This window comes from Hermetia illucens, chromosome 6 (assembly GCF_905115235.1).
Source record: "Hermetia illucens chromosome 6, iHerIll2.2.curated.20191125, whole genome shotgun sequence".
Taxonomy (NCBI): domain Eukaryota; kingdom Metazoa; phylum Arthropoda; class Insecta; order Diptera; family Stratiomyidae; genus Hermetia; species Hermetia illucens.
Window position 1 is genome coordinate 81114045 of NC_051854.1, and position 20092 is coordinate 81134136.

A 20092-nucleotide genomic window follows, 5' to 3' on the forward strand; every position below is an offset into this window, starting at 1 on the left:
AGGCATTTAGGTTCAAACAGATGAACTCTAAACTGGTACGGGAATGCTTTGGGAGACGGAATACTTCCGGTTCGCTCAATAAGGTCTGGATACTCTGTCTTTCAGGTCATGTTCGGTTGAAAGACAATGAAGCAGCGGACGAAGTGACCAAGAAGGAGCAGGGACGCCTCTACACGGGCCAGAACCCTTCTGTTGAATCGGAAACAGGTTCATGGCTATGACATTAAAAAATTAAGAGGAACGGCTGAGGAAATTATACTGGGGGAGCCTACCAGGAATAGGGCAGTCTAGAGTGCATATTGCAAAGAAGAACCTCCCAATCATAGTGGGAATTCTCACTGGTCTACACCTGACCTACCCCATCATCATATAGGGAAGCTAGGAATATTTACGCTTGCAGGTTCTGTGCGGAGTGTGTCGAAACCTCTGTACACGTTCTGCGACAGTGTGTGGCACCTGGGAGAATACTTAATGCCAGATAATTCTCTAAGGACGCAGTGTGACTTTCCTCAACAGAATAATTTCATGGACACTGCCACACGGGATATCCAACGTCCAGTGCCCTATAAATTGCTTTACGCCGATCTTGTTCTCCTGGTGTTTCATAAAAAACTGACCTCTTGTCCAAAAATGGAATGATCGCCTCATGCAACACGGTCTCAAATTGAATCTGAATAAAACAGTATTTTTGTAGACCCACAAAACAGGGACTATCAGAACTGAGCATTTTACATATCTCGGGTCAATGCTATCATCCAATGGAGAACTGCGTTATGAAATTGCTTCACGCATTAGCGCAATCTGGATGAAGCGTCGGTCCACAACTGGTATTCTTTGTGATTGACGTATCAACGTCTCAAATCTAAAATTTATCGCAATGTCGTCCATTCTCTCGCTCTTTATGGTTCTGCGTGTTGGACGACTATAAAGGACAATAAACGGCGTCTTGCGGTGATGGGCACGAAGATACTGCGTTAGACTAGTGGCGTGACCCGCCTTGATCAATCCGAAATGAGGATATCCGCGATCGATATGGGGTTTCACCTATCGTGGAAAGAAAGATGTTAGGATTATTAAATAAGATATGAGTATTTGAAAGATTTGAAAGTTAATGGATTTTCAGTAAAAATTTGAAAGTCAGGATGAAATTGAGGAACAGGGGAAGAAAATAATATGATGTTTGCCAGGAAAAGAGTTTTTGGTCCCAGTTGATTCCTAAAAATAATTTAGTGTCATCAAACAGTTAGGGCTGATGTGATCGATTTTTTGCAAGGAATATATGGAGTTCTCTTTCCGATATCTGCTATGATAATCCGTACGATGTAAACGGAATTTCACAGCTTAGAATTTCACGTTAGGTATTCTAGTTGTGGAGTGAATTCTGGAGTATCACGTCGTTGAATTTTTTGACTACTAAGCTGAAGTAAAGTATCTTATTTGCAATAATCGAATTGAAGTATTTCAGTTTTAGAAAAATTGGCCTGACACCCTTTCGTTTGTAAAAAAGAATAAAGTTTTAAGCTAGGTACCTAGAGAATATCCCGCTTCATTCTTCATAAGTTTGCCGAAGCTCCTTAATATTCTATTAAAATGAAGGAGTAGTCTTGAGGTTATGTAGCAAAAAGGACTGCATTCGCGAATACGCCACTCTTCATTTACGGAGCAAATACCGAAGTCCGTATAGAGGATTCTAAAGTTATACATGATATATTCCCTGATACCCCATCGGAGACCGATTTCCATTTTGTTTCGCTGTAAAACATATTTGAATTTTTTATGACGTTACAATTCATATTAACGTGAATGAATACCAGTGAAAAGCCATACATACCTAGTATTCCTAATCGATAATTCAATGTGACTACAACAACGTCCCCGTAACCTGCGAGCACGGATCCATCGTAAGGATTGCCGCTGCTCCATTCGAATGACTCTCCATGCAGAAATACGATGACAGGAAGCTTTTTTTCTGACGTTGCCGCTGTAAAAAAGGATACAAAAAAAAATTTAGATTCAGTAACCAATATTGCTCCTGACTACTTTCGTATGCCTATCTACTGGTATGTGTAATATGTATGATCTAATGTGGAGTGGAGTCAAGGATTTACATTCACGCCGCTGCATATATTAGGGATCATGAAGCTTAGAAGTAGAATTCGAAATTCAGGACACTTTTCAGTGTAGATATATATGTATGTACATGTATTTGAATATATCCATACACTTTACATGGCACCAGATATTCTAATAGTCGCACAACGTGTGCTGAAGAGCTCACAATGTGTTAATAATGCATGGAAACTATGCAGCCGATTCATATGAGAGAATTCCTCGGTAGTGTTCCGGTTGCATAGTTTGATGTCGATGACCTGTCAATACTCATCAAATGCATCAAATCACGCTGTGCTCGCCTCTCAAAATAGTTGTGGGGTAAATGATAGATACTGTCTGAAATTGTTACCATATTGCTGCTAACGTCGGTCTGGGAATTTTGGTCGGCTCCCATCCAGGGATGTTTGAAATTATTTTAGAGAAAGGAATGTGCCAGTCATACAGTCCATCTGATATTTTGGGTGAATGTATGTAGATACCATATAAGATAGATTGAATGAAGTTCTACTTTCTATAAACTTAAATTAAAGTAGATATCCAAGAAGGACGGCCTTTTCCAGGAAACATTCGTTAGAGTATTTGAATGCTCTTTATTGAATATGGTAGAGAACAAGATGTTTTTTTTGGGGTAGGGTAGGTGAATGCATTTACGCACACAGTGTTGGACTCCCGGTTCGGTACGTCGTCGGACTACCAACTAAACACCTCCCCATCGTCACAGAGCTAGCCTGAACCGTTTGTCACATTACTTCGGGCTAGTTCCCGAATTCTCCCGCCTTGCGGGGCCTTCAAATCAGGGAATTCCTTTCACCAACGGGAGGGGAGAGGAGGAAGGGAACTGTCAGTTCAAAGAACCCCTTGCCATCCGGCTCCTCCACCGGTCGAGTTCTATCTTCTTAGCAACGAGAAGGGCCCGAACGTAATGGGCAACACGGCTCCACTTGTCCGCAGTCCTCAGCATCTCTTCGAAAATGTTGTCTGGAGAGAGGTCCCCTGTGTTTAAATAGAGCTGCGGACGAATCAATTCCACCTTCCACAAGAAAAAAAAGTGTGGTGGGCGTCGTCCACAACTCCATTGCAAAACACACAATCCGGAGATCGCGCCTTTCCAATCTTGTGCAGGTAAAACTGGAAACTTCCATGCCCACTTAAAAATTGGGTAAGGAAATAGTCAGTCTCACCATGCTTCCGATTTAGCCACGCACCTAAGTTGCCGATGAGCCGCGCAGTCCATCTGCCTCTAGTTTCATTTTGCCAACCACCTCCCTTGGTTCATCTCCCTTGCGCTTGTATATGGCCTGACGCTCCTTAGCACGAAGGGCAACGGGGATCACTCCCGCGATTACCATCACGGCCGGTTCAAAGACAGTGCGATACGCAGATGCCACCCGCAAAGTTCCCCGTCTCTGTACTTGCGCGAGGCGTTTATGACATACCTCCTTCTCAAGAGCACCAGCCCATACCTCTGCGCCGTAGAGCAGGACAGACTGCGTTGAACTCATCAGGAGACGACGCCTGCTAGACGTAGGACCCCTAATGTTTGCCATTAACCTACTTAACGCCGAAACTCCAGCTGCAGGCTTGTTCGCTGCTGCTTTGATTTGCTCAAAAAAGCTCGTCTTTGAGTCAAGAGTCAGCCCGAGGTACTTTACCGCTGATTTTGACTCGATTATCGACTCGCCGAACGATATGGGACGCAGGGTCGGAATTCTCTTTTTAGTCAGGATGACTACTTCGGTTTTTTCCATTGCAAGGTTGAAATCATGAGTAGTCATCCATCCGCTTACCCGTCGCATCAATATGCCGAGTCTGCTTGGCGCCTGTTGGACAGTGAATCCAGCAACAACCGCTGCGACATCATCTACATAGCCGACCAGGCGCAACTCTTCTGGCATGTCGAGTTTAAGTAGACTGTCATAGGTAGCGTTCCAGAGGTCTGGCCTTAGGATGGATCCCTGTGCTACCCCCGACGTGACCTCCATCCTCCTTTGACCCTCTAGTGTTTCATAGAGCAGGGATCGGTTCTTCACATAGTCCCTTAATATCAGTTAGAGATAGTTCGGCACATGGAAAGTATTGTATAGTCTGCCTAGAATTTCTTTCCATCTTACGGAATAAAAGGCGTTTCTGACGTCAAGTGTTACGAGGAGCACCACCCGTCGTCGGCGGCTATGTGTCTCTGCTCGTCGAACTTCGTCCACGACTTGCATGGCAGCATCAATTGTGGATCTCCTGCTCTAATACCAAACTACCGGGGAGATAAATCTTCCGTAACGCGTATCGCTTCAGCGAGTCTACTTCTGATGAGCTTTTCGAGCACTTTCCCACAGTGTTAAGCATACATAGTGGGCGGTATGAAGACGGCAATTCGGGGTCGCCTTCCCCTTTAGGGATCAGCGCAAGCCTCGCAACCTTCCAACGAGCAGGGAAATTGCCCTCTTTCAGGCAAGCGTTGAATGGGCCGAGCAGTAGGTCTGGCCGGTGTTGGAATACCGGTTTGTATACCTCTGCTGGGATACCATCGTGTCCTAGCTCCTTTTTGTTTTCCATAGAGAGGGCTGCCTGTTCCAACTCTTTTATAGAGAAAAGTGAATAGTGATCTGCACTCTCCGCGCCGACATCATCATCCCATACGTGTGCAGGGAAGAATGCACTTACAATGCGGTGCATCTGCTCGGCCTTAAGTGAACAGGGTTTCTGCAGAGCCTCGATTTTTCGGGTTACCAGTTTGCAACCGAGTCCCCACGGATCCTCATTCACCTCGTCGACCAGATCTTGCCAGCAGCGAGCTTTGCTCTTGTTTATTGCGCTGCGGAGTCTCCTTTTGGTTGATTTGTACTCCGTCATTAGAGAGAGAACAAGATGTTTGGGGGCACTTACAATGGACATCCAAAGTGATTATTGTCGACCATCGAGATAGAATCGTCAAACAAATCTTTCAGGTTCACCAACGATTAAGTACCATCCTCCACCCTCTCCCCTTCCCCTGGTTTATCTGTCGATAAACGTGCGAAGGTGCCGGGTCGTTTAGTACTTCAGCTCTGCCTTTTCAGTAACGAAAACTATGTGACTTAAGTTCGATGCATTTGAAATTTAACCGGAAGGACTTTACATTCCAGAAAAGAATAAATGTACATAAGTTCGAAGTTGACAACTGTACATCAGTTTCAGGTATGGTTGCTGGTTTGCAAAACTGGGATCGGAGTAGTTACCCATGTAAAAGACGATCTATCTTCGGGATTGGAGAGTAAGGAGCAATTGAGGAGACAGATGAGTTCGTAGAAGGTTCTCTTCAATGCGTAGATAATGAGTGGGTTAGGATAAGATTGGCGCTTGGTGGGGAAGTTGAGAGCATGGCAGCGTCAATTCTGGGGGTATGACAGGAGTCATACATGAACTGGTTGGAGTCGTTTTTGAAGGTGTTAGAACATTGGCCGGTCTGCGTTTTTGAAGGTGTTAGAACATTGGCGGAGGACTTTACGCTATTGGCGCCGGATTGGTTCCATTTGGGATGAGGAAAAGCTAGACCAGAAAATGAAGCCGAAAATGAGGAGGCGACGAGTAAACTGTTTATAGTAAAAAAGCTTACCCTTTGTGGAGGCACAAGCTAATTAACATAGATTCGTTCAGGTGCCACACGGGACCGATGCAATTCAGCACGAAGGGAAACTCATCCGCCTGAGAGGCTCGACTACCTGTGGGTAGCGGGGTGAGAACTACTAGACTGACGGAGAATCGGGAAGTAAAAAGTCAGTGAGAAGTGATGTGAAAAATAAAGGAAAGATCAGTCAATTTCTGTACTTACTAACTCATCCATAGATTGTACAGGGTGCGGCAGCATAACTTCCTTTGTTCAAAACTCAATAAAAACTATTGTATGCATCGGAAAATATTTATTTATTTTTTATAATGCAGGTACATGTCTAAAGTTTTTATTTACATTGTTTTGAAGATCAAATCTGTTAGGTGACGTCCCCCTTTCTCCATACATTGCGTAAACCGATTTTTGGCGTTTGTCATGACTCTTGTTAGCATAGCAGGTGTTATGTTGGCAATTTCTTCTTGGATGTTGGTCTTCAAATCTTGTAGGGTTCTTGGACGGTTCACATAAACACGGGATTTCAAAAACCCCATAGAAAAAAATCACAAGGGGACAGATCGGGAGAGCGTGCCGGCCATTCCAAATCGCCTCTAATTGAGATAAGGCGCTCTGGAAAGTGTTCCCTCAAAATAGCCATCGATGCTCTTGAAGTGTGTGCTGTTGTACCGTCTTGTTGGAACCAAGTGTCCCCCAAATCCAAACTTTCTAGTCGTGGGAAAAAAAAATTCTGTAGCATGTTTACATACCGGCCCGAATTCACTGTCACTGTAACCTCATTTTCCTCAAAAAACCAGGGACCAATAATTCCAGCTGAGGAAATTGCACACCACACTGTGACTTTGGGTGAATGCAAAGGCTTTTGATGCAATTCTCGAGGGTTGGTGTCAGCCCAGTAGCGCATGTTTTGTTTGTTAACCGACCCACACAAATGAAAATGGGCTTCATCGCTAAAAAAAACAATGGCACCCTCGGGAACGACATCAAGAAGAACCTCACACGCGTTCATCCGAGAATTGAAGTCACGTTCTGAAAGTTCCTGCACTATCGCCATCTTATAGGGATGAAAATGAAAATCATCACGAAGAATTCTTCTCACAGAACGATCGGATAGTCCAAGGGTAGATGCGTGTTTGCGCGCAGAACGCCTGGCGATCGCAACATTGACGCTCTCACTGCTTCAATGTTCTCAGGTGATCTAACGGGCCGAGGGACTCCAGTTCTTCCTTTTGTCGTACTTGCAGTTTGTCTGAATGTAGTGACCCATGTAACAATTGATTTGCGGTCTGGGACGGGAGCCAACGGGGCTAAACTAAAGCGATTCCGAAATACACGCTGTGTTGAAATAACCGAACATCCGTTTGAAAAGTAAACCTCAACGGCAAAGGCACGCTCCTCACTATTCCAACGCATGATGGTGACTGAACCGTGTCGGGACAAAACTTTGCAGTATCCCCTCTTGAACGAGACCACTAGCGCTCCGCTACGACATCAACTAACTGAGTGGCGCGCATTTTAAAAAAGGAAGTTATGCTGCCGCACCCTGCATATTGATTACATATTTATATGATCAAAATGTCATTGTTTTATAATCATGTTTTATGAATAATAAATGATTTCAATTACTGGATAATAGTAGCCAAAAATTATTTGTGAACTCCACACCTTCCAGGCCTTGGGATAATTTGTTTGATGATAAGGCATAGAGATCTGAAAGCACCAGTTGTACGACCCAGTGTCGTGGTAATAAGAGGTACGTCAACTCAAGAATGGTTGCTCCTTTGACGGTTGGGTTGGCTTTGCTGTGGATTTTATGGGGCGGGGTAGATGTCTCTCCACATTTTCGTCATCAAATCGATGTTTCTATGAAATATGAATATGAAATATGAATCGGGACGATGCGGGAAAGTGGGCATTGTGGAGTGAATGGTTAATGATTGCGGACAGGATGATGGAAATGCTTGAGGGGCATTTCTTGAGGACAATCGAACGTATTTGGTTGACTCTAAGTGATATTTAAGGTTTAGTATGAAACAAAACCTTATCAAAATCGATTCAATGTTTGTCTGTCCGATTCTCCGTCTCTCCGTCTCGTTTTTGTAAGTGTGTGAACATTTTCAAAAGACTCTGGCCTTTTCACATCAGAGTGTGGCATTTTTTACCCACTAAAACCACCCGCGACTCACCCCCTCCTTTCCTGCCTTGTGGAACCACCATCATGTGTTACATCACGGGAAGGAGTTAGCTCGCTTTAACTATTTCTCCACTCTTTTATGCGCAATATTCGTAACCGCACCTTCCTTACCTTTTCCGCTTTTCGCAGTTTGCCCTTGATTGATGCGATCATTGAGTTGATCACATTCCAATCCTTCTGCGATGTTAGCATTCTACTCACCACATTTTTTGGAATCAGCGCTTCACCTATAGTTCTAGGTTTCTCCTCTCGTCCCTGAATCTTGGACAGTGGCAGAATTTGTACTCTTGGTTGTCGGAGACAATTAGGTGAATCGTTCAATTTGAACCAACAGAGGTACTGGCGATATATCCTCCATGCCTCCCACAAACTGGGTGGGATTATAATTAATCTACCCATGTTGTGTCACCCAGCCACTCTTTGATGGTAGGGATCAGCCCATGTGTACACCGGCCCTTTCCCGAGTGGTCCCAACGTTCCTGCCATATATTTACAGATCTCTGCTTTTCGGCGTTTTTTGTCTGCGACAAAGAAGAGACTAACTTCAGATTGTATATACTCGTCATCTCATCTGCCAAGATGTCAATTGGTATCGTTCCCGAGATGACGAATGCAACCTCATCTGAAACGGTTCTGAAGTCAGAAAACACCCTTAGAATTGTCCGCCAATAGATTGTACTCAGTTTATGAGTACAAAGCATGATCATGATCGAGATCACCACCTCGGCAATAAGTAGCCTACAAGTACACCGTGGCCCTCGCTACTTGCCAGGGCTACCCGCCGTGGATCTCTTGTTACGACTACATTGCACATGCTGTTTAAAACTTAATAATCTATCATCACTCCCAAGTATTTAATGTCGACTGGAAGTAATGATGTGATTGTCGATTCTAATTTGGGCGTAATTTCGCTTCCGGCACTTTATGATGAGGATCGCTTCTGTCTTTTCCTCCGGAAGTGCCAGTCCAGCACTCTTTAACCACTGATTGCTTGACAAGAGTATAACTCAGCACCCTCTAGATGCTTGGCCACTACAACCGCCTGCGTAACCCACCATCGTGGCTTCCTCTGGAAACGAAAGGTTCGGTACATCTTTGTTCAACAGTAGTGGGCTCAGTACGAAGCCCTGAGGGACACTCGCGGAGAGAACGTACTCCTTCGGTCCACTAGCCATACTAGAACGTCCGTCCTTGGAGGTAACTATCGACAGTAGACTCGAAATAGGTGGTAACACCAATTGTCGCCAGAGACTTTCGTATAAGGTTCTAATTGGCCGAATTAAATGCATTCCTCAGGTCCAGGGTCACCATCACGCAATATTTGCTAGTACTGCCTCTTCTCTGAACTGAATTTTCGGCCAAGCGAGTAACAATTTTGATGGCATGAATAGTTGATCTAGCTTTACGGAACCCATACTGCGATCTGAAAGGTTTCCTTAGCTCTCGACGATCAGGAGGAATCTGTTGTGGTTTACTCGTTCCAACATTTGCCCAATAGTGTCTAGAAGACATATGGGTATATAAAAGGACGGCTCACTTGGAGGTTTACCAGCCTTAGGCAGCAGTGCCAGCTTCTGCCGCGTCCATGCCCTTGGAAATATCCGACGTGCACGCTGCGAACAATTCAGCGAATATGTCCGGTCTGTATTTCTCCGCGTGCTTATGGCTGTGTTCGGTACGCCGTCCAGGACCGGAGCTTTGTTATCATCAGATGCAGATTTCCAACAGCTCGTCCGTGGTTACTGCAGGAATTGCCGTTATATTCAGAGATCTCTGAAATATGTCCGGTCTCTCAACCGTCCAATCACAATTCTATAGGCGCTCCGCCGAGGATTTACATCGGCCTTCCAAGTGGAGCTCTTTAAAACATTCCCTCCTGCTCCGTTGAATGGCAAGATTGTGGCTACCGTGTAAACACGCTCTTTTTTCCTCTGATTATTCCTATCTACCGCTCTCTAAGCTGGCTCGGTAAGTTGGCCTAGCTACACCTTCAAGAACACTCCCTTATCATATGGTTTTTCATACCAGGCTGAGGTCCTTCTCACTTTTAAATGTCATCTTCCCCTGGGCTCTGTGAGGAACAGTTTAAAGATGATTACCGGGTGATCTTTGTTGATGTAATCCTGGCTAACGTGCCAGGACATACCACGTGCCAGTACAGGGCCGACAAAGGCCAGGTCTACGATTGAGGTAGACCCTCTTTGTGGAAGGTGCTTGCATCACCTTCATTGGCTAAAACTAAATCCAACTAAGCAAAAGTGTCTAATAGACTTCGGCCCCGCTATTCTCCCTGTTTTCCAACTTGAGGACCTAAGCGTTGAAGTCACCGGCAATCACCTTTGGATTTCTTCCCCTTGGATCAAGAACGTCTGTTCGTCTGTTTGTCTGTCTGTCTGTCCTTCTGTCACACACCGATTTACTTGGAAATTGCTGAACCAATTGTCACGAAATTTGATAAGAACATGTGGTCTGTGTGCCACTTTACATGCAACGAGTGGTATCATTTTGCGTTGAGATTTAGGGTATGACTCCCCATATATGCGAGAGGAGAGAGTATATTTTTCAACAGAATATGGTCATGTCGGGTATCAAAGGAAAGAGCTCAATTAGTACTTTTCAAAAACGATCTTATTGGGTGAAATGCAGGGAAGTGAGGACTCAAAATGTGTGCCCCAAACGGGGAAACAAGTTTCGTTCTCAGAACCTCTCCAACTGAACAACTGAAAAAAGTCATAGTGATGTCCTGTACAAAATCTACGCCTCAAAATACAGCCTGCCCCTCCGCCTTAAGTTCATTCTAGAAGTACATCAGTGGCATTAGGATAAGTGATAACATAAGACACAATTATGGAAAGTTTGGATGCAATTCAGCTATTCATAACAAATTTATAGAAGTGATAGTGAAGAAATTCGTTCGAACAGTGTCTATTATTTGTATATTTTTCAGGATCCGGTGCAAACTAATGCACTGGAAAAGACACGGGAATTTTTGTGAAATCACACGTGAAGAATTGAAGTGTGCGGAGGATACCGCCCCACTTTCGCGAGCCTGCCTAGAGGCGGGCAAGCACGTGTTCACAGAGCATTTCGATCGCTATCTTTTTAGGTTTTTAGGACAGCTCTCTCCTCTTGCTCATCTCCGGCCACTAAGGATGATTTTTTGACCATCGACTGCCAATTTTATTATTACAATCTAGCGTGTTAAGGCTTCCTTGGCTTGGCGATAAAATATATTTGGACCAGCGCTGTTCTCAAGGCGTTGCTCTTCTATCTCAAAATCGTTACAGTTGATTTCCGAAGCAAATACATTTGTTGCAGGAATTAAGTGTTAAAATGCCATAATGACAAATATTCTACATTTTATGGCTTACTACCAGCGACCCTATGTTTATCCCAAGCTATATTCAGACTTCCCCATTTCAAAACTTTCACAATTAAGAGAACATTTTTGCTATTTTGACTAAACTTTTCTGTTGGCATATTTGCTCAAAAAGTTTCAATCCTTTTGTCGCTAATTAATGGAATTGTGTAAAATCTGACAACTGTTGAAATGATAATGTTGATTCCAGCCACCCTTAGAAACTTCCTCTAATCACTCATTGAAAGCGAACTGTCCACGTCAGCTTTTCCTTTTCCTATGGACATAAGAAAGCAGTCTTGAAATTTTGATGTCCTGCGAAAATTGATTGGAATGGAAGGAAATAGACAAAGTTTTAATTACGGAAGAGACTATTTTATAGCTTGGATGAACAAAATGAAGGATGCTTGCTGATTTATGTGGGAAACAGTTTCAGCTGTTTGTTTGGAAGACTCCTCGTTTGACTAGGAAATTTCAACTCTCATTGTACTTCGGAAGTAGTTTAGTGAAATACTGCATAAAATTTGCATTCAACTTATCTTTTCTTCGATTCTAGGTGAAGTTAATGATAGTTCGGCCAAACATGTACTAGATATAAGTCATTGTCATAGTTGTGCATAGCTCGTAATATTTATGCATTGAATATGTCGATTTATTCACTTTAATGTTACTATATTGAAAGGGGTGGATTTGATTTCTTAAAAGTTTGCAAATAGTAATAGGATTTACACAAAACTTTTCAGTATGAAGCTTCATAGTATAATCATCATCAACGGCGCAACAACCGGTATCCGGTCTAGGCCTGCCTTAGTAAGGAACTCCAGGCATCCCGGTTTTGTGCCGAGATGCACTAATTCGATATCACTAAAACCTGTCTAGCGTCCTGGCCTATGCGATTGTTCCATCTAGGGCAAGGTCTGCCTCGTGTTCTTTTTCTACCATAGATATAGCCCTTATAGAGTTTCCGGGCTGGATCATCCTCATCCATACGGATTAAGTGACCAGCCCACCGTAACCAATTGAGCCGGATTTAATCCACAATCAGATGGTCATGGTGTGGCGCGGCAGGATTCGCAGCATTTGAAATTTATTTCGAATGTTGTGAATGCGAACGAATAGATGGCGCGGAACTCTCCACTTTTTAGAGTTCGCCACGGGAGTGGGAGACTAGCGATGAAAGTGTGCCATGAGTTTGGGGCAGAAAGAACCACATGGAGACGGATCGTTCTCTTCTAACCTTGCGATAGACGGCTGTCTTGCGGTGTGGCATTTATAAATTTCTTTAAACTCTTTCGTTCCAATTAGTGGATTTTGATTTAAAAATCATTCTGATGAAGCAATTACGGTCGTTTTTTATTCATTGTTTTAACAATTCTGCGCTCGATGCAAAAGGTGGAATTGTTGCAATGAGGACTAGTTCCGGAGCAAAAGCAAAGCTAAACTTACATTACCAATACAAAGTTAGCTAAAATGGTATCGCGTCTATTATGAGCGACATCATGGAAGGAGCGTTACTTAAAGTGTGCCTGTGGACCTTAAGATGCGAACTTCCCAGAAACCCAACAAGAGTACCTGAATCCCACCTACCACGGCTGAATTAACAAAGTTTGGTTCTTGCCTTTAATGTAAAGTATCTGAGTGTGTCCGGATAGCTGAGTGGTTAGAGCGCAAGGCTGTCGTGATTTGACGTCGAATACCAGTGGACTCAGCTGTGAATGAGCACCTGAGTCCAATCAGGGTAATAATCTCGGGCGAGTGCAATGCTGACCAGATTGCCTCCTAAAGTATACTGTAGTGTACCGTTACGGTCTTGAATGAAGTGCTCTAACACACTTCAAGGCCCTGATCCAATATGGATTGTGGCGCCAACGATTATTGTTATTATTATTGTCTGAGTATAATCCTGGATTCAAAACTAGATTGGAGATTGAACATAGAACTGAGGGTTAAGAAGACTTATATAGCCTTCTATACCTGCAAGATAACCTCCTTTGAGCAAAAACGATAATAGATCGAAGCTCAATAGGATTCAGAGAACCCCGTGTGCAGGTGCCACTGGCGCTCTGCAGTCGAGGCCGGCGAACGCTCTCAATGTACTCCTGCATTTCCTCCCCCTAGAGCTCCACATTAAAACCGTTGTAGCGTGCAGTGCCGTCAGACTACGTGAAACCACGGTAACATCCTAAGCGAAGTACCTAAGGAAATCTGGGCATTCCCCCTGGACTATACCACACGCAAGCTGAAGTTGACGAGAAACTTTGCTGTGGACTTTCCAACCAGGGCAGAATGCGGGTTGTAACATAGCCATTGGGTTCCCGGGCATAAGAACATAGAGGGGAATAAGCTGGCTGACGGATTGACCAAGCGGGGCTCTGCTCTTAACAGTCATTCGGCAGGCGCGGTCGGTGTCTCGCTGGCGACTGTCAAGGGCGGAATCTACTTGTACTATTTAGTAGCTGCGGGCTGATGACGAAGGCTTTGGCCCGCTTATAATATAGCCCGATCACGAGAGCTCCTGTACCAGACACGCGCAAATGCATACAAGGGCTGGCCGGGGGCACTGACCCATAAGGGACCATCCCGCCAGGCTCGGCATACCCTACAATTCGCATTGTTGAAGCTACGTAGAGGGGAAAACCCTCAGACACTTCTTTTGCGATTGCTCTAGCTAGAGTCAGATTACGGACACTGACTAAACCATTCTTTGGAGACCTCAGACAGATTTCTAGCTGCAGAGGGTGGGAAAACTGCTTTCCTTCGTGAATGCTACGGGCTGGGTCTGAAGATCTGAGCCGGCTGGACTCTGCCTCCCTGCTCTCATAACAGCAGTCACGGTGTTAGAAGTTTGTGGCATCAAAATGGCCCACCACAGCGCTAATTGGGCTCCTCGGAGCGGTCACTGACAACTACCCTAGCCTATGACTAAATATTCATAACCTTAAAATATTAATAACTACCACCTGTTAAGTTTGCAACACGTGTCCAGTTTGTTCGGAAAGACACTTCGTAAGTGTGTCGGCTAATTAAAAAAAAATCAAATTTAATAAATTTGTGTTTGGCTGTTTTTGGCCATAAACGATAGTCTGCTTCCGGTAACATAGGTTAAATGTTTGCCATCAGTCTTGTTGGTGTACTTCGTGGGTTGTATCAGGTCCTGTTTGGGCTGTTAGCTTGCCGGGTTCCAAGGGACAAACAAAAGACAACAACAACCACTACCTCTTTCGATACAGGAGAGATTACCCTTGCTGAAGGTAAGAACGGTCTCCGCGCGAATTCTCAATTTCGCTTTTTTATGGAAACCTTGATCCATTCAGCGCTTTCGTTCCCCTTGATTTTTTCTACACTAATCGACATTCGCAATTTGGTCATATGTTTTCAGCCTTCTGAACTTATAGCTTCGCTTCTGGAATCTCTCTTTTTCCTCTAGGCGAGTGCTGATTCCCCAGTCGGTTCCTCTCTTTCCCAAACTCTCTTATTTGGCCGTAATTCGATGGCAGTATGGTTATGCGTCACTTTAGTGGGCTGTGGCTCTAGTAGAATAGCAGGTTTTGGCTTGTTCGTGGAGTTTCTTTCGTCCTCTTGTGATTTGTTATACTCAACTCTGATTGCCTTTACCATATGTTTAATGGCTTGGGTCACGTTATGCTTGTCCTTGATAAACTCGGACAACTCAACTATTTTTGCCCCAAGCTGAATGAAGGGTAATTCCTCCGATCAAGATTCCGTTCTCAATCCTTTTATATGCTCTTTTGCCTTTAATTTTATAAATTTTTCTTGCACTCTTTGAGGGAGACCTCAGAGTTGACAAACTCCTCGTGAATGAGGAGTATCTCTTGCGGTCGGCCCTTTTGAACAAACGCGGTGGGTGTTATTACCGTTTTTGTAGTCCAGCAACCTGCCTTTAACTCATATTTCTTTGGTTTTATAGCATATGCTCTCTGTGAAGTAGTGTTACGTTCGAACACCTTTTTTTCGTCATTCCTTCTGCTGTCTGTCTGTCTATCCGTCTGTCACACGAGATGTACTTGGAAAAGGCTGGAGCTATCGTCACGAAATTTGGTGAGATCATGTGATCTATGAACTGCTTCACAGACAACGAGTAGCATTGCCCTATGTTGGATTTAAAGGGCGCTCCCCCAAAAGGAGGTATTATTTTTTTATCATATAATATAGGCATGTTGGATACCAAATGATAGGGCTCAATTCGTTCTTTCGAAAACGATTTTTTTTTCTGATATTGGACGAAATATAGAGGAGCCAGGTTTTGTGAAAACATGCATAGAAAGTTCCTCATTTATCATCAACGCAAAACCTATATACCTGAAGCGTCCAGCATGCGATAGTCCGACTCGTTTGAATTTCATTGCTGTCATTTTCGTAAGCATATATTCGACTTTTTGACGACGGGGTTAATCTAGTCCCTCTTACTCAGGTGAGGCAGAAAACAGAAGGGCAAATTTCATTCAAATTTAAACATACATTAAGGGTAAAGGACGATTGTCTGCAGCGAAATCGTATTTGTATTCCTGACAAATGTTAATCAAATTAAGAAGGCAAGTACAAATATCTTATCCTCATTAATGGACACAAGCTCGAGTTCGCTGATTGACCGGTCCACTTATGTAACATTGTTCGCTCAGGGACAATATCGAGGTCAATGTCTCCCGCCAACTCATAGTCCTTATTCTTTTTGTACCATGCTTTCAACATTTGTGTTCTACCCTAATTCGATGGTTTGAGTAAATTATTCGATATTGAATTCAAGGCAGTCGTGCACATAAAAAAACCCTTATAAACAATTCGTACAATTTCAATCATTGAATTTGTTTGTTCACTCAGTATTTCCTTCATGAACCCTCTTTAGATGATATTTGTAGGTGGTTGAACCTTCGGGGCCTTCCCACACATAGAGACAAAACACACGTTGGGAAGCAGTTGCTCCTTTCTAAAGATATCTCCAAACGTGGAGGTCAATAGAACATTTTACCGAAAATAGAATTTTCCTCTCATATTGCGATTTTAAGTTACACAAATTTACAAGATACAAAATTGACTCATAATTTTCCACTGAATGAAAAGGAGTCTGAAGAAAAATGAACTCTAACGCAATATTCTCCTGCCAGGAGCATTCCCACTTAAGCCATGTATGGGTGGATCCTATGAAGCGGAATCACGAGAAAGTTTTGAATCGTGAGGTTGAAATTCGTGCGGCTTTTAACATTTATGTAAGTGAATCAACCAAAGAAGTTTTCTTTCCACCCCCATTACATGTTATTGTATTTTCTCAAAGAAGTTTCGTCAGTCAGCCATCTAGAGCTCATCATGATCAAAGAATATTATTTAAGTCATATACCTTGGAAAATTCCTGTGCAAAATCCTTACTCCTTAATGAATATTTTAGTCTTTTTGAGTGGGTTATTATGAGGGAACTCCACGATAAGGATTATGCCTCAGGATATTTGGTTTGGGCGTTCCTATTTGATGTTGATGAAGAGCATTAAAAAGAATAAGATTAAGAAAATGGCTGATGGCATTCAACTAAAAAGGAAAATCAAGGTGAAGATGGTTTTTACGTTGCTGTTTCCTCTTCATTTCGGTCAGGTACCATCCAATGATGTCTGCTCCTCCACACTATTATGCTGTACGAATTGCTGAATTACTCATTAAAATTCAAAATCTTTAAAGGTATCCACCGTTCATAATACTTGTCATGATTCGGTATATTTTTCTAAAGTACATGCCACTGTGTGTAGGTTCTTGAAAAGAAATATGCCGGAGGGGCTACTTCAGATTTTGCCCTTGATCCTTCAAACGTTCATTACAAATGTACCTTTTCGTTATGAAAAGGATACTCTGGAGATGTAATGTGTATTTACATTATTTCATGATGCAGCAATATCCCTGTAAAGGGAAGGAAAAATTTGTGTTTTATTTTATACCGTTTTCCACCTATCGTCGACTGAGAAAACCCCCAAACTTAGTTAAACGAAGAAGGAAAGAATGCACAGTCCAAGAATTTTCAGAGCTAGCATATTGCCAACTTCGAAACTGAGATGAAACCATAACCATGTCTAGGATCTTGTGACCTTTTTGGTTTCAACAAGGAGACTTATAAGGAGGAAGGTCAGCTTTGGGATTATAATGGTGTCGATTGTCGCACGAATACACGCTTACTTCCAGCATGAATGAGAGTTATGTTAGCATAGACTTAACATTCTGGATCTAGGCAAAGGGATTTTGGATGCATTCAAGTTTATGATATTAAAGTGTGAAAATTTGATTTTGATTTGGGGCTGAGGACGTTTCACTGGTGGGGCCTTTTCATAAGAAAACTAATTCCAGATAAGGTTCTGATTAACAGACTACGGTCTAGACTGAATGATTCAACTAAACTTTATTAAAATCGGTTTACCCTTCGCCTTTTTTTCCGGAGGAAGAAATCTGCAAAAGACACTGGTACATATGTGCCGACTCAAACTACCTCCTAACTCCTTTCCTCTCCTCAAGATGTGGACACGGTTCTAGCCTCTCCCTTCGCCTATTGAATCTATTCACACCTGCAGCTTTATCGCCTCCTCTGCCTCTTCCAACCTGCAATAAGTCCATCCCACCGTACCGCAAACTCCATGGCAGTTCTGGTCGGCTACCAAAATTTTTTCAATTAGATTTTCCGGTGCGGCTGTTCCTCCCAACGTCTCCTCTAGACCCTTTTTTTACTCTGCGAATCTAGCAAAAAGGAAGAATATATATCCTACTGTTGGGTGAGCTCTCCATTTTAAACTTTTTTTTTTCGTGCGTACACGGAGGTGGAAAATCTTAGAAAGACACGTCCGCCGCAGCTCCGCCGCCCGAACGGCGGAACTACAGCGGGCGCTTATGGGATTCACACCCACTAAAAACCACCCCCAGTCTCTCCAGCCCTAGCCCTGCGGGGTAGGTTTGCTCTTAGGCACTCATCCTCCTCCTATTTGCAGCTTTCCTCCTTCTTTGTTCCTTCAGCAACTCCTCCTGCATTTGGATGATTGCGGAGCCAACCGCAAGCCACTTCTCCTCGGACTCCAGCATCTCAGTAACCATGCTCTCCGGGGTCCGCTCCAGCCCAACACCTGGTTTAAGCTCCTTCTCTCCATCGCAAATCGAGGGCAGTGAAACATCACATGCTCTGGATCCTCCGGTATGCCATCGCATCTGGGACAGTTCGGAGAATCATCCAACCCAAAGCGATGCAGATATTTCCTGTAGCAACCACCGTGTCCCGTGAGGAACTGGGTAATGTGGTAGTTGGTCTCCCCATGTTTTCGCTCAAGCCACACCCTAATGTTGGGAATGAGCCTGTGCGTCCACCGACCTTTCGTAGGCTCGTCCCATCTGCGTTGCCAGAGATCAAGCGACTGTGACCTTGCCGCATTTCTACGCTGTGCATGCCCCTCCATACGTCTTGCATTGTACAGGACACTAATTTCTTTGGCCAGAATGTCGACCGGGATCATGCCTGCCACCACCAATCAAAGCCATCCGCCGGTAAACCGAGTTCACCTGCCCACACAGGCGACGAGTAGAGCAGGATGGAGCGCACCACTCCGGCTAGCACCAACCTCCGGCAATGTTTCGGTCCACTCTCACTGTTTCCGTTACGTAAACCTCCACATCTTCTGGGTGTTATGCTGCAACAACCACCACTAGGTCATCAGCAAAGCCGACAATCGTAGTCCCCTCTGGGACGGGAAGAGCAAGCACCCCATTATACATGATATTCCACAACAGGGGACCAAGTACCGATCCCTGTGGTACCCCGGCTGTGACAATGTACTCCATTTTAAACCTATAGAGGTATTTACGGTATCCACCATGTGCCGTGTTGGCACTGTTACTGCCACCTGCATCTCTCCTTCGGACACCGCCTGTAGTAGTTTACTACTACACTAAGGGTGTCCAAAAATATGAATATGGAAACGATGGATTTAAACTCTCCAAGTGGTAAGAAGTCACAGATTTCGAATCCACCCGCGACCAGGAGCAATCATGTCGCGGCTGAGGCGCGGATTTTGGAGGCCTCACCACATTCATACTCGCCTACAGATCAATCTGTAGAAGGCATGCTTTCCGACTCAGTGTTTGGAGAGTTTGCACTTGGTGCCTACGGCGAAGTTAGCCAGAAAGGAAAGTACGGAAACTTTCAAATTGGGAGAAACTGGAAATCCGACTACGGCTGAATTTTGCCTGTCAGAACCTTCTCCTTTATCCTTACCAGGAACAGCGGAAGAATGGGAAGCTGGTGACGTGGACGCTACTGGTTTAACGCCGGTGTGTGGAAATGGATCCGGACACCGTGAACCTGGAAAGGCCCGAAGCCGACGGCAGAAGAGAGCACTGCGAAGGAAGATGAAGCACCTTGGGAATGAGGACATGGACGTGGCTGTTCCACTAGGCGCGGTAAAGCCCAGAGAAATCGGACAGAAGGAAGCGGAATCTCCGGCGGAAGGTGGGAATAAACTGGAAACCCCGGTAAGATCCACACTGGACGCACCAGACTCTTCTGTCAGCGGTAATGCGCGCAAGAAGCGTAAGACCAACACATCTGCTGTGGATAACACTTTATTGTGCTCCGCACCAGGGCTTATATTCACGCGTCTCGCGGGGATTAGGACCGGTGTGCCCCCCGTATGGGGGCTCGCACTGGGGAAGGGACTACAGAGTGAATCCTACCTGCTAGTAACTTCTCCTACACCTTCCAAGGAACAGGCGGAAGGAAGGGAAGCCAGAGACGTGAACGGAACTGACTTGATGCCAGTTCGAGTGATCGAATCTATGCAACCCGGACACCGCAAAC

The 20092-nt window shown here is 44.3% G+C and overlaps 1 protein-coding gene across 3 annotated transcripts in view; it reads right to left on the reverse strand.

The window, feature by feature from the left end:
* LOC119660213 (neuroligin-4, Y-linked) overlaps positions 1–20092 on the reverse strand; it is a 329531-nt gene that overhangs the window by 188989 nt on the left and 120450 nt on the right. For all 3 annotated transcript variants that reach the window (XM_038068648.1, XM_038068647.1, XM_038068649.1), the window contains exon 4: positions 1832–1981. In XM_038068648.1, coding sequence (XP_037924576.1) covers positions 1832–1981 — 150 coding nt within the window. The remainder of the gene's footprint in view (positions 1–1831; positions 1982–20092) is intronic.